At 31.3% G+C, this 14,337-nt stretch overlaps 4 protein-coding genes across 7 annotated transcripts; 3 read left to right on the top strand and 1 right to left on the bottom strand.

The window, feature by feature from the left end:
- The first annotated feature begins 599 nt into the window (after positions 1-599).
- Positions 600-3,319, top strand: LOC105452520 (probable aspartate aminotransferase, cytoplasmic). Of its 2 annotated transcripts, none has more exons than XM_011693700.1 (6): positions 600-1,120; positions 1,795-2,085; positions 2,155-2,426; positions 2,520-2,797; positions 2,888-3,030; positions 3,120-3,319. In XM_011693700.1, the coding sequence occupies exons 1-6, from the start codon at positions 1,009-1,011 to the stop codon at positions 3,281-3,283; spliced, it is 1,260 nt and encodes a 419-aa protein (XP_011692002.1). In that variant the 5' UTR covers positions 600-1,008; the 3' UTR covers positions 3,284-3,319. The 2 variants fall into 2 exon arrangements, with proteins under 2 accessions (XP_011692002.1, XP_011692003.1); XM_011693701.1 differs by having other exon boundaries at positions 605-1,120; positions 2,170-2,426.
- Positions 3,320-3,496: 177 nt separating this feature from the next.
- On the bottom strand, positions 3,497-5,789 carry LOC105452518 (small integral membrane protein 8-like). Its single transcript, XM_011693695.1, has 2 exons — positions 5,378-5,789; positions 3,497-5,290 (listed from the first exon to the last, which is right to left on the bottom strand). Exons 1-2 carry the CDS (start codon positions 5,477-5,479, stop codon positions 5,132-5,134), a joined length of 261 nt encoding a protein of 86 aa, XP_011691997.1. The 5' UTR covers positions 5,480-5,789; the 3' UTR covers positions 3,497-5,131.
- A 48-nt stretch (positions 5,790-5,837) lies between these two features.
- LOC105452519 (kinesin-like protein KIF27) lies at positions 5,838-9,568 on the top strand. 3 transcript variants are annotated; one of them, XM_011693697.1, is made up of 3 exons: positions 5,838-5,926; positions 6,024-6,122; positions 6,446-9,568. In XM_011693697.1, exon 3 carries the CDS (start codon positions 6,487-6,489, stop codon positions 9,241-9,243), a length of 2,757 nt encoding a protein of 918 aa, XP_011691999.1. In that variant the 5' UTR covers positions 5,838-5,926; positions 6,024-6,122; positions 6,446-6,486; the 3' UTR covers positions 9,244-9,568. The 3 variants fall into 3 exon arrangements, with proteins under 3 accessions (XP_011691999.1, XP_011691998.1, XP_011692001.1); XM_011693696.1 differs by having other exon boundaries at positions 5,884-6,122; XM_011693699.1 differs by lacking the exons at positions 5,838-5,926; positions 6,024-6,122 and having other exon boundaries at positions 6,868-6,960; positions 7,025-9,568.
- A 388-nt stretch (positions 9,569-9,956) lies between these two features.
- On the top strand, positions 9,957-11,790 carry LOC105452516 (33 kDa inner dynein arm light chain, axonemal). Its single transcript, XM_011693694.1, has 6 exons — positions 9,957-10,205; positions 10,343-10,495; positions 10,623-10,755; positions 10,853-10,998; positions 11,168-11,365; positions 11,585-11,790. The coding sequence occupies exons 1-6, from the start codon at positions 10,113-10,115 to the stop codon at positions 11,618-11,620; spliced, it is 759 nt and encodes a 252-aa protein (XP_011691996.1). The 5' UTR covers positions 9,957-10,112; the 3' UTR covers positions 11,621-11,790.
- Positions 11,791-14,337: the final 2,547 nt, after the last annotated feature.

The following is a 14,337-nucleotide window of genomic DNA, read 5'->3' as shown; positions in this document are numbered from 1 at the left end:
ATTGATGTCCGTCCTTGTCTATCTTACCTACTCGCATTCCTGCACATAGCACGGAACACAACCGTGGACATAGCACGGATCACCACCAAAAGATCGTGGACATAACCGACAAAATCGTGGACATTGGCTACGTAGTTCAATGTCCACGTTTTGTGGACATAGAGGCGCTGAAACCAGCTCAATCGCCTGTCCCAGCTAAATCGCGGGCATGGCCGCTCTCAGGATCCTCTCTGACAGAATGCTCGGTCTATATATATATGTCGTTGGTCCATCCGCATTGACCAATCAAAACATCCCATTTTATTGCGTAGTTGCCGCGCGATCCGGGACTTGAGACAAAGAAAGATTCTTTTATCTCTAGATTTAAGTCTCATTGTAACCTACTTACGCGATAAATTAAAATATTAAATTTTAGAGAAATAATTCTGATAGTGTCAAAGCAGTGCATCTGCACTAGGATCACATATACACGTATTCAATTGGGCTGCGTTCAGAAACTTCACCCAGGTGCATCTAGATATTATTTTATCCTTGTTTAACATTCGGTGTAATGACAAGGATAAAATGATATACCGTGAATTCCGGAACGCAAGCACCTCCTGAAGATTACATTCGGTCAAATTTAAATACCATTTAATAATCAGATGCATTTGAGAACTACTGCTGTCACTTGCTTCATTGCACATGACACGATACGCAAGTGAAGTTAGTTACTTGCTACGTCGTTTTTCCGTCCCCTCTTGCCGGTCTTTACGTCAATCGGTGCATAGTGTAAAAAATTGAGTGTACATATACGCACGCACATACACACAGTCAGACTAAAGGATTATTATACTTCGTCTATCTTCGCGCGATTTCGTTTCAACACTGCTTTGCCTATTTTCCAGCATATCTATTTCTATTCACGCTGCACAACTGTGAGCTTTTCTTTCTCACGAATTCTATTTTATATTATTACCTCGCCACTGTTATTATCTACTGCTGTCTCGCATCGACAGTATTGACACGATGAGCACCAGATTCACGGGAATAGAATTGGGGCCTCCTATCGAGGTTTTTGCATTGCAAAAAGCATATCTCGACGATACTTATGAAAACAAAGTTAATCTTACAATAGGAGGTATGTAACTGTTTTATTTTTTTTTACAATTATTACACATTCAAGACCATTTAGTTTTCTCAATTTTGTTTGAAAAGCAGGACTAATTTTGTGCACACAGATTTATATAGTTATATGATGCTTGCTCTTAACAAGCTCTTTGAAAAGCCAAACACTTTTTATTGTTAAATTAGGATATTTTAATAATAAATGTAAATAAATGTTATATATGAGGTAGGTATAACAAGATCTACTTTCTTTTATCTTCATACTTTATACCTTTGAATCACTTTGATCCAGAGTGATTACATAATATTCCACATTCATACACACATACACACACACACACGCGCGCGCATGCACAATTTCTCTTACACAATTATCTCAAGAAAACATATAAAAATAAATATAAATCAATGCATATGTTATTAAATACCACACTTAAAATCTAACAAATTAATTTGTCAATACAAGTATATTAATATTAAATATTAATAGATAAATAGAAAATAAATATACATACATAGAATTACATGTAGAATAATTATTTTCCAATTTGCATGAACATTTCTTGAAATTTTGCATGCTTTAAAGCTTAATTTATGTTTTTCTTTGTAATCTACATGATTAATTTTATAATTATAATATTTTATATATTTATAATGAATAACTAAAAAATATAGAATCTCTTTCAGCTTATCGTACTAACGAAGGTAAACCATGGGTTCTACCAGTTGTAAGAAAAGTAGAGAAGTTACTTGCAGCAGATGATTTACAAAATCATGAATATTTACCAGTTCTTGGCTTAGAAGCATTTAGTGAAGCTGCTACAAGCATGTTATTAGGCACAAATTCTCCTGTTATTGCCCAAGACCGTGCCTTTGGTATTCAGTCGCTTTCTGGTACTGGCGCACTACGTGTTGCCGCTGAATTTTTGAGTCGTATTCTACATTACGATACCTTTTACTATAGTAAACCTTCCTGGGGTAAGTAAATTTAAAAAGAATAATATGTTATTCTATTCCATCTATTAGTGAAAAATTTCATATTATAAGATTATGTGCTGGCAGAAAATCATAGACTGGTATTTACTAATGGAGGCTTTAAAAATGCTCGTGAATACACATACTGGGATGAAAAGACCCGTAATATCGATATAGAAGGAATGCTCCGTGATTTACGAGATGCTCCAGAAAATGCTGTAATTATTCTGCATTCGTGTGCACATAATCCTACTGGATGCGATCCAACTCCGGAGCAGTGGACTAAAATAGCTGACGTAATACAGGATAAACACCTTTTTCCATTATTTGACAGTGCATATCAGGTATCAATATCTAAGTGAATAGATAACAAAGTTACGATTATATAATTCTGTTTATAGCTCACTCTAATAAATCTGCTAATTGATCCTTAATAGGGTTTTGCAAGTGGAGATTTAGATAAAGACGCATATGCTGTACGAATGTTTGCCGAACGTGGAATCGAATTCATATGTACACAAAGTTTTGCAAAAAATTTTGGATTGTACAACGAAAGAGTCGGTAACATGGTTTTTGTGTTGGCCGATACAAAGGAGATGGTTGAAATGAAATCACAATTAACGTTAATTATCCGAGGAATGTATAGCAATCCTCCTAATCATGGTGCTCGAATTGTTGCAACTGTCCTGAGGAATCCGGAATTTTTTGAGGAATGGTATTGATTTGTTAAAAATCTTGTAAAATACACACATAAAACATAAAAAAAAAAAACAATCATTCTAATTATTTTAATTTGATATTTTAGGAAGGATCATATTAGAACAATGTCTAGTAGAATTAAACAAATGAGAGCAGGTTTGCATCATAGACTGCTCAAATTAGGTATTCCAGGTGTTTGGGATCATATTATTGAGCAAATTGGAATGTTCTCATATACAGGACTTGCTGGTTAGTTGTAAAAATTATATTTTTGATTTTACAATGCAGTTTGATAAAACTAGTTATAAAAATTTTTTTTCCTTTTAATTTTCTTTTAGAGAAGCAAGTGCAGCATCTAAGAGATCATTATCACATTTATATGTTACGCAGTGGGCGTATAAATATGTGCGGACTTAATGAAAATAATCTGGATTATGTGGCAAACGCAATTAATGAAACGATAAAGCTATTCCCCGAAGCACAAGACGATTGTACGTGTTAAGATGGAATATTTACAAATACAAATTAATAACCAGGCCTCAATATTGATCAATATTGAAAATATGGCAATATATATTTATATTTATTTGACAAAATTCAATTTCCAATTAGTAACCAAAGAAATAATTTGTTTTTACTAATATTTAAATTTGTTGAATAAAGTCATGCATTTTGTCTTTTACATGACATCAAATTAATTTATATAAGATTATCGTTCCTGTGATAAATTGTTTTATTTCTCATTCTTCTTTGTCACAAAATTTTACAGAATAAAGTACAAAATGCTGCAAAGTATTAGAATGATGCCAAATTTTCGATGTGTTGTTATATAAAGAATTATATATATGTATATAATTCGTGCGTGTGTGTATGTGTGTATGTCGTTTATATTAAAAGTAAAAGAGTTATATATCTATAGTAGCTTAGGAAAACTGTTATGGCGTGAAAATTTTTGAGTGCTCTAAATTAATAACCAGAAGAGTAAATATATATAGTTGGCTTGATATTGAAAATTTTTAGCTATTTTTAGAATATAACGGCGCTATACAAATAAAAATCCGTTAAGGAAACAAGAAAAGGAAAGGTAGTTTATAAATATCGTTATATGTTGGTAGAGAAATATAGTTAACTACTACATAATTACATTTTTCTTAGCGGTATCTATTCTTCAACACACAGTGGGCTTCCTTGTATAAGAGTGTGTATACGCATATACAAATTAGAATTATATGTATCTTATTACATTTTTCCAAATTATCAAAATAAATCTATTGATAAATGTAAATTGAATAGCAAGAACAACGATGCGCATGAAAAATATTACGTATATATCAGATATATGTATGACAAAGTAGTAATAACGCGTGTGAATATACTTTGATGATAATTATTTTATTCAGAAATTAGAATCTTAATTTTAATCATGAAAATAATCATGAAAAATACACATGTTTTCAATAAATTGGAAAAAGAAATATCAAATACTGCCAACTATATCAATTTGCAGTAAAATTGTATAAATTTAGATACACTATAAATGTTGATTTTTTAAATTGATTAAAAGAATTTAAAATTCTGTATAAAATTATATACTATATATTGTACATTACCATGTAATGTGCGGCGCATATGTATACATATGTAGAATGTAGATAGAAAGATACATGTTAACTTATCAATAAAACTGTTATCAATAAAATCTTTATGACATATTATCCATGAAATATAGATGACGATATAATTGTAACTATATTATTTTTACAATAAAATTCTGTTGGATATTATGAAATATTGTGAAATATATTTCGATAAATAAAAATTTCATTGTACAATCACTTTGTCACATATTGGGACAATAGATGTTTGTAACAATTACAGATTAATGTGTGCAAGCCATTTTAGAAAAGTTATGTGTGATGTATATGTATTTAGACAACATTTCGCAAATCTTAAAAAATCAATTCTCTTATTGTTCAAATATAGTTTAATAATGAATATCAGTTGATAATAAATACAAATCACATTAGAATATACTAATAATGCTAATAATAATGTTATGTTATCAGAGGCGATGGCATCTCGCAAAGCAAATTTAATACAATTTTAAAAAGATGATAAGTTTTAATTACTAATCTTTTATTAATTCTTTTGTTAAACGATACATAGATATTTTTGCCTGTTTCGATTATTATAATCTTGTAATTTGTACTTTACGCAATTGTCCTAAAGTCTTTGAATCTATGTAAACATATACATGTATGTACAATATACGTACATATTTTGAAAAACTTGAATCAATTATTTAACTGCAAAATAATTCAATATTCATTATTCATTAGGAATTTCTTACTTAATCAGTCCACTTGGAAGCTTTTTTCACCAATACCACTGTTTCGTCCGATTTAACCATAGCATGATAATCATTCTTCTTCTGATTAGAATTCATATAAAATATATATCCCGAACAGCCCAACATTGCTATAATACCAAATATCATAATGGTTTTGTTCTGCAAGTAATATATTTCATTAATGAAATGACGTACGATGTGGAACTGAATTTCGGCCAGGAATAATCCAGTTTCATGATCTCTTACCGGTTTGACGTACAACTCGAAATTAATGGCACGAAATAACGTAGTGCTCCGCAATGATCGTAAGCCATCGCCTGGTGTTGTTTCACGGGTATTTTTATTCATCGTGCAGCTTTCAGCTGCAAAATACACTTGTGCGCGGTAAACAATTTAACCTATTTGGGTTAACCTCTATTAGAGATTATTAATACATCTCAGTTTCTTTCTGTCTGATCAACTGTGATATTGTTGGGTAAGGTTAAAAAAAGTGAGAGAAAGCTATTGATCGGAACTGTTGAACCCGCGCGGAAGGAAGGCTTAATCGACGTTTATATGTATATCATATAATTTATTTGACAGACATGAAATAAACCGCACCCGAAATCTCATTGGCTACAAATAAAATATGTAATACCGGAGTACCAAAGTACGGAGCGCTGCGGCCATGTTGCTGATGTTGCGGCACTTGCGGCGTATCAGGCGTATGTACGCGACGACATCGACGGGCGACGACGACGTCGACGACGACGACGACGACCACGACACGTAGAATCCCAGCATATACTTCGTGCTGTAAGAAAGCTTGACAATATATCATTTGCGCGTCCAAGTTGAAAAGTTTCTTAACCTTCACGTATATAATTCACATTAATAATGCGAACGTTTACAGGCGATATTATCCCCTTCTGCTGAGGAGTGTTATATATTATGTGTTACACGTACAAGCTACTTTCTTTGGAACGAGAATGAAGTTAATGTGAAAAGAGGGGTAAGCAGAATTTTGAATTTTTTTTCGTAATATCGTATCAAATTTTCAAAAACAATTTGTATAAAAAGTATATAATTAAAAGCCTATTCGTTTTAACTGCACTTTCCGCCGAAAGCGGATTTACGATGAAATCTGATTTTCGCACTTCTGGTAAATAAAACTCGAAGGAAATATACGGAACGTGTATATCGCACTTTTAATGCATTCCTTTTTTTTCGCCTTTTTTTATTGAAATACAATTCACACACTGTGTGCTACATGTGTTTTTTTTTTTGCAGCATTTCTAATTTCTATGCTTTAATTTTGACGTTTCAAATTTGTAGGTTATCCTTCACTCGACTGACCATTCGTTTGATTGAAAAAAATGCCAGGTTGCGCGGCTGTCGGTTGCAATAATCGCAGTGAAAAGGGTTACATCATGAAATGTTTCCCTCGCGATCCAAAGTTGAGAAAAATCTGGCAGGATCGCGTCGCCAGGGCCGATTGGGAACCATCTAACAATTCCTTTCTTTGTCACGTACATTTTGAACCTGAGGAGTGGTCTATAACCCAAAATGGTAGAATCAGACTGAAGAAAAATGCCATCCCGTCTATTTTTACCGTAACGTCAACCAGAAAGTCTGCCAAGAAGCGCATCAAGTTAGCAAATATCAAAAGTGAGAACGAATATGAAAATGTTTACATGACCGAGTCTTTGGAAAATGATACCGAACATTCGTCAATTGGCCACCTGGAAGAAAAAGATTCCGACTCGCAGGACATTGATAATCCATCTGTACGGTCGTTTGCGTATCAGCAGGCAAATCGTTCAAGTCCAAAAAAGATAGACGACAAACAGGTATTTCATGGGCAATACATCGATATTACGAATAATCTTCAACAGGAAAACATTGTAATTTCAGATGATAATAATATGGAGACAGAGAGTAATGCCAAAGAAAACGAACTTGAAAAGTGGTCGCAAACAAGTGCGGAGAATAAAGTATCTGTTAGTAATTTCATAGCAAAGAGAAATTCAACTGATAACCAGAATGAGGATGTTGCTGTAAAAACGGAAATTAAACAGGACATTGATCAAATTGTCGACGATGGTTACGACGAGATAGAGGAGAAATTAAAACAAATTTGTGACGGTCACCGTGAAGAGAGGAATATATCTAATGTGGAGAAACTAAATTCAATTTCTCGGAATTGGAAAGGAACTTTAGAGAAGTCGCTAACGCAGTTGCCGTTTCACAAAAGTATAAATTATAAATATTCGCCGAGGAATGAAATTGGAGATATACTTTCCGACAACAGAGACAATATCGAGATCATCTTTGGCAGCGAAAGCGGAGAAGAATTTGCACGAGTTCCTAGATATACATTTTATAACAGTGGGACTAATGAGATTGATAAACGGCAGGAACAGCATATCACAAATGTCGATAGCGTCGATAGTATTACTAATAATAAAGAGGTTAATGAAACTTGTCTCGACTATGTACAAGTCTCCAGCAGAGAGAATTTACACGGTGCGGCAAACGTGAGGAGTGCTTTAAAGAAAGCTTGTAAACAAAGAACTCGAGAGGAAATTATCAACTCTATAAAAAGGTCCGTTCAAAATGCATCTCTCCAGGATACAAATTCTATAAATAACAGCGATACCTCGGACATCGTGGAAATAGAAAACGAAGTAAAAAAGGAACTGAATCTGCCTGAAATTAGGCGATACAATAAAGACGATGCCACATTAGACACGAAAAAATTTACAGTCAAAGTTACAGGCGATCGCGAGGATGTATTTGATATTATGCAAGATTTATTTAAAGATACAAAAGATTTTACTATTCAAGAAAACAATAATACTTGTTTACAGCAAGAAAAGAATAATACATCTGTTACAACGATCATAACGATAGACGATTGCCCAATAGAAACAAATTCCTCTACAGATAAATGCAACGACGATGTTTTTTCGCCAAGCCGCCAAATCGCAAGTGGTATTCCATCGAGAGGTAACTCGGATCAAATATTACTTGCTTTGTCAAATTTGAAAAATGACGATTGTCTAACTACAAGATTATTGTCATCGCATATGGATGAAGAGAAGGATTTAGATCTGAATAATGCCATTGTTAATAGCGTTATTGAACAATCAAATGATACTAATAAAACTAGTGAAAACGAGAAATTGCAACAAAAAGTGAAACTCCAAGAGACTGTCATTGGACAATTAACTAATCAACTCATTTTGCTTAAGGATTTGGAGAAAAAGTTGCAAAATGAAAATTTTATGTTCAAATTAAGAACGAAAAAAATGGAAAAAAAGATGAACGAATTGAATAAAAGTCCAGATGGCACACCATCTTCAACCAACTGTAAACAAATGGATATGAGGCAAAAGTTGATTTATGATTTGTCAAATAGAATGAATAATTTTGAAGAGATGAACAAAAAGTTAATGAAAACTATAACTATCGAGTGTCAACAAAAGAGGCAGTTAGAGGGTCAAATCAAGCAGAGAGATAAACGAATAAAAGAGCTCAACTGGAAATTGGAAAAAGCTTCGAAATATCTCGAGCGAGCAGAGAAAAATACAAATACATATAAGAGGAAAATGTTGAATATGCAAACCTTTATGAGAAGAAAGAAGCTCTTGGATGGAAATACGAGTAGATTTCACGAAATAATGATAGACAGTATGAAGGAAGACTATTCCGAGAGAGTTTTAGGAATGTCAATGGAAATTAAAGAAATCTGCAGTACGAATGGATACAAAAAGTTGTTAAATTACGGATTTCCGCTTCCACCATTGTCGATTTTGCAAGCTCCCTCGAGTATTTCAGAAAATATTTCAGATGCCAGTAAAAATAATAACAAAATACAACGAGCGATCTCTTTAAAACAAAATACAGACGAACATGATACTCATCAGCCTATAAAGAATGACATGGAAGTTGATACGAAGAATGATGTGGAGCATGCAACATCGTTTTGCGAAGAAATCGTGATGGATAGTACAGAAACCGTAACAGGCACGGTTCAAGATATTTTCGAGGAAAGCAATGACGACGTGGACGATTTCAGTACAAATGAATTGAGAGAACATTTTATTTCACAACTGAACGCAGTTATATAATTATCAATTACATATAAAATTACATGTAAAATTATATGTAGTATCTTTTATCTTTAAATGTATAATAATAATAATAACAACAATGTACGAGAGATTTACGATTTGGATACATTATTGTATAATAATCATAAAGTGCTATCGATACTATTTATTGTATATAATGATATCTCATTGTAGTTCTGAATCTTGTTTCGGATAACTTTGTGTATGCGCAATTACATGTACATGTATATATATTTTTAAAAATAATCAGTCTAGTACTTTTGACACGGAACTTTATATTTTTTTTAATGATAAATTGTTATATTAAACTGTTATTTACAAACTTCGTGTTTGTCGCTATATTTATTCCATTTTTCGCAATTATGTAAAAATTATTTACCGAGCAGGATGCAGCATCTCTATCGAGCAGCTTCAAGGCAGAGTCGACTTTGATCTTGTATTCGATTTTTTCTCTCCAAAAAAATTCGATTTTGATTAGGTAAATATAAGATACAGTTTATACCTACATCATTTTAATTAAAAATTGAATATTGAAACCGATTAAAACGCCGATTAAACTTGAAACGATCAAACGGCAAAGATGATGAGCAGAGTCGAGTTGCTCGTCGGACGCGGCGGAGGCCGCCGCGGGTCCTCGGATCCGGACAGCTCCGGGCGGCCCCGGGTGCCGCGTGAGCATGAGCCCATGAGCGGTGCATCAGTGCGTTTCCATGACGATGATTGCTCAACTACCAGCTTTCATATAGACAGACGGAAGCTATCGCACATTGATATCCTGTTGCTTGCGATAAATAATATTTAGCGTGTAATATCATAATACAATTGCGCTTTTAGTTACATTCTACGTAAATCCTCTATTTAAATAAATGGCGACGGCGATCAAAGAACGCACAATTCCTGCTATGGACACGTTGGTCAAGTATGATAATCCAGTTTTGATTACGACACATTCAGAGAAGGTGTGACAAATTTTTATTCATTTTCTTCTTCTATATAACTTATAACTCTTTGAAGATAATCGCGTACATATATATGCAAATACGAAACAATAAATATGTGTTAAGTATATAAATTAATGTTTTGATTAAACAAACAGGTACGTAAGGATGTTGCAAAAGTCGGTATTGCTGCTTGCAAAATTCAAACAACTCCACCTTCAACTGATATACGACGAGAAACTATTCAAATTTTAAATAGAATTTTACCACCGAAGGAATGGGAAGAGGATGGCCAAATATGGACACAACGTGTAAAATTAAACACATTCCATCTTTTCAAGCTATATCTTTTCAATTTCATGCAATGTACAACAGTACGACAAATGGCATGCAATAATATGCTGTATTATTATTATTATTATTATTATTATTATTTAGGTGTCAAGTACTCCCGCAACAAGATTAGATGTGATAAATTTACAAGAGCAACTTGATATGCGATTACAACAAAGACAGGCCAGAGAAACCGGTATTTGTCCTGTTCGCAGGCAGCTTTATACCCAATGTTTCGGTATGTGTGTGTGTGTGTGTATACACAAGTATATATAAAACTTTATCTCTCTAATACATAAGGTAAATTCAATATACATTATTGTATTACATTTCAGATGAATTAATACGACAAGTAACTGTAAATTGCGCTGAACGTGGATTACTTTTATTGCGAGTAAGGGATGAAATTAATATGACATTAGCTGCGTATCAGACATTGTATCAAAGTAGCATTGCTTTCGGAATGCGTAAAGCATTGCAAGTACCTATCTTTCTATAATATATATTATTATTATACACATTTTTTCAAGTTTACAATAAGCAGTTTATAATATTTCGCGCGCGCGCGCGCACGAAATATCTTTTGATACCACAAAATTAATCTGTAAAATTTATTTATCGTTAATAATAATTGTTAATCATTTTTACAGGCTGAGCAAGGCAAGGAAAATTTGATTAATACGGCTGAGGAATTAAAATTACAAAAAATTGAATTGGAGAGAACGGTTGCGGAATTAAGACTCAAGTATGATCAGTCTGAGAAAAGATCAATCGAATTAAGAGAAGCGGAGGAAAAGAAACACATGGAGGAAGTACAATTTCTAAAAAAAACAAATATGCAACTAAAGGTAAAAAGTGTTTATTTGATTTGGAAGCATAAGGAAATGTGACGTTTATTACGTTAAAATACTGTTTTAAATACTGTTAATATTGTTTTTACGTAATATATTTATTTTTAAACAATTAGATATAAGAAACAGGAATTAAAACATGAAAAAAACTTTTCATATTTCTTTATTTTCGAAAAATCAGATATTTCTCTCTCGTAAATCAATTACAATTTTCAGACTCAATTGGAAGGTATAATAGCATCAAAAAAATAAGAAATTATGCCGCAAAGAGACTTCAAATAGTTTATGGTGTCTACAATGTCTTATCTACGAGAATTATATATGTGTATTTCTGCGCTTCTATGCTGATAATTTACAAACGTTGACGTAACATGTAACTAGTTGAACAGAGGTATAAAGAAACACGACAGTTTAATAGTGCACATCCTGTGAATGAAATGCCAACTGTTTATTACAAATAAGTGCACAAATTATTTTTATTTATACATAACCATTTTACGCGTTTAAAAACCTTAAACTCTTGGTAAAATATCTTAGATGAAAGATACATTAATGCATTTCATCATTTAAATTTTTAAATTTTCACAATGGTAAATTTATGGCAAAAAAATATATAAACTTGATATAACAATGATAACAAAAGAAAAACATTTTGTCTTCAAATTTACTGTTTATGAAAGAAAAAGATACTTCGTCTATTTCATGAATAATAAAGAATTCGAAAGATGGATTTATAAAAAAAACTTTAGATTTTTACTGCACAATTATTTTATCAATTATGATTTATTTACTAATTTATTTTATATTTCATATCATGCATGTTTGACATTCCTTTCATTCCTCCACAGTTTTTCAAATTTAGATAAATAGTAATAAAGAAACTAAAGTACAAGATAATTTGATTAAAATATAATTAATGTACGTTTAATTAATAAATAATTTAATGATGTTTTGCAATATTTAACGCGATATTTCAAAATATGTTTAATGTCCAGAGTTGAATGCATTTTTAAACTTTGCAGATAAGCAAGAATTATATCTTGCTTATATAAATAAAAAATAAGATATAGGTTAGTATTGAATCTATATGTTGTACAATTTATACAATAACGATGTACTACATTGCAAAATAAAATTGAGGAAGAAAGATAGCGAAACAGAAAAAATATACATATCTTAAATTTATGTGATAATTAGATATTTTAACGAAGTACATAATATATTCTCTTATTTGAAAAAGTACTAACATTGGCACTTTTAATAATATTCCTACAACATCAATAATTGATAATTTCTTACAACATTGATCATTAATTAAATATTATTAATTTTAAAAATTGTAATATCAACAAATAGTTTAGGTGTGTGCCACATAATTAAAGATAAAATATTTCGATTAGATAGATTGGTTTAGTGAAATAAAACTTTAGTTTTTTCCTCCACTCGCTTATATATGCTCGTACATAACACATTAATTGATATTTGATAGAGTTTTAACATTAACGTCTAAATATTATCGATAATACAGTATCTTTCGAATACCTTTTCTAATAAAACGGACGAGCTTAGTTAATTTCATTCATTGGTCCCTCATTCTTAATCGCACTTTAAGCAGATAATCGTAATTTCATTAAATTTTACTTATTTACATTCGTTGGAAAATCCATGTCCATTCATATTATTTATCAAATAAATACATATTTTTAACCGCATATTTTTCGGATTAACAAATAATGTAAAAAAATATTCGGTATAAAATAATATTCTTAAATCTAAGGCAACATTATAGATGATAAATTATATAAAAAGTGTGATGTCTTAAATTTTTCACAGTCTGGCGTACATGCACTAAAGAAATACATTAAAATTTTTAAATATTAAATATGTATCATATATATATATACATATATACATATATATATATATATATATATATATATATATATACATATACAAGTATATAGAAACAGATGTAAACTTGTTCTAATTATACATTGAAATTATCAAATTGTCTATATAATAGTCTACGCTTGCTCGATTTTTAGGCTCTTCAATTTGCATTAAATATAAATCCAAATTTGATATTTTTTATCTGATGGGAATAATATGAATTTACTTTTCTTATAGCAATCTGTAGCAGATCAAAATATCTTTGTAAAAGTTATATATTAAAATCAAATAAATAAAATATTCTGTATAAGTCATTGGCCAATTGGTCTGAAGTCTATAATTTAAACAGTGTTTCAGCGACAGTCAATTATTTAAAACTTTACATGATATTAGCAAAAAATAGCTAATTTTAAAATATTTCATCATATTTCAATGAATATAAATAACCAGTATATGACAATGGATTATAAAAATGTTATACTGTATGCAATTATAAAACAGTCATAATTTATGTACTGTAATTATAATATTACAAATTTAATTGCATAGTTTTATCACATATTTAAAGCATCTTTTTAAAGAAACGATAAAAAGTCGTAAAGAATTTAAAAAATGGAAATGCATGGCTCTCATCATGCGCATAATAAAAAATGGCGTCCGACAATTCCTCGCCAGTACAACACCTTTCGTCTTTTATCCCAATACACGCACGCACACATCCACACACACGCGCGCGCGCACGCACACACACACACACACACACACACACAAAATCATTGCGTGGACGTGTATAATTGTTACTACACAATCAAAAGGTAAGATAAAAACGAATTATATTAAAATACATCCTTATATTCAATAAAATTAGAGTATACAAAAAATTCAAGAAATAATAACAAATGGCATAAATGTAATTATAGCTTTCTGTGTGTTATTCTTTGTTATATTGAAATATTATTTAATTACTTTAACTTTTTTTTATCTTTAATCTCATTTTTTTCTTAGATTTAATTTATTTTATACTGCCCGGTGAGTTAGCAAAATTCCAGATAGACAAGAAATGAATTATTCATTAAATA

This window comes from Wasmannia auropunctata, unplaced genomic scaffold (genome assembly GCF_000956235.1).
Source record: "Wasmannia auropunctata unplaced genomic scaffold, wasmannia.A_1.0 LD336030.1, whole genome shotgun sequence".
Lineage (NCBI taxonomy): Eukaryota > Metazoa > Arthropoda > Insecta > Hymenoptera > Formicidae > Wasmannia > Wasmannia auropunctata.
Note: the sequence above shows the minus strand (reverse complement) of the source record. Positions and strands in the feature narration are given on the sequence as shown.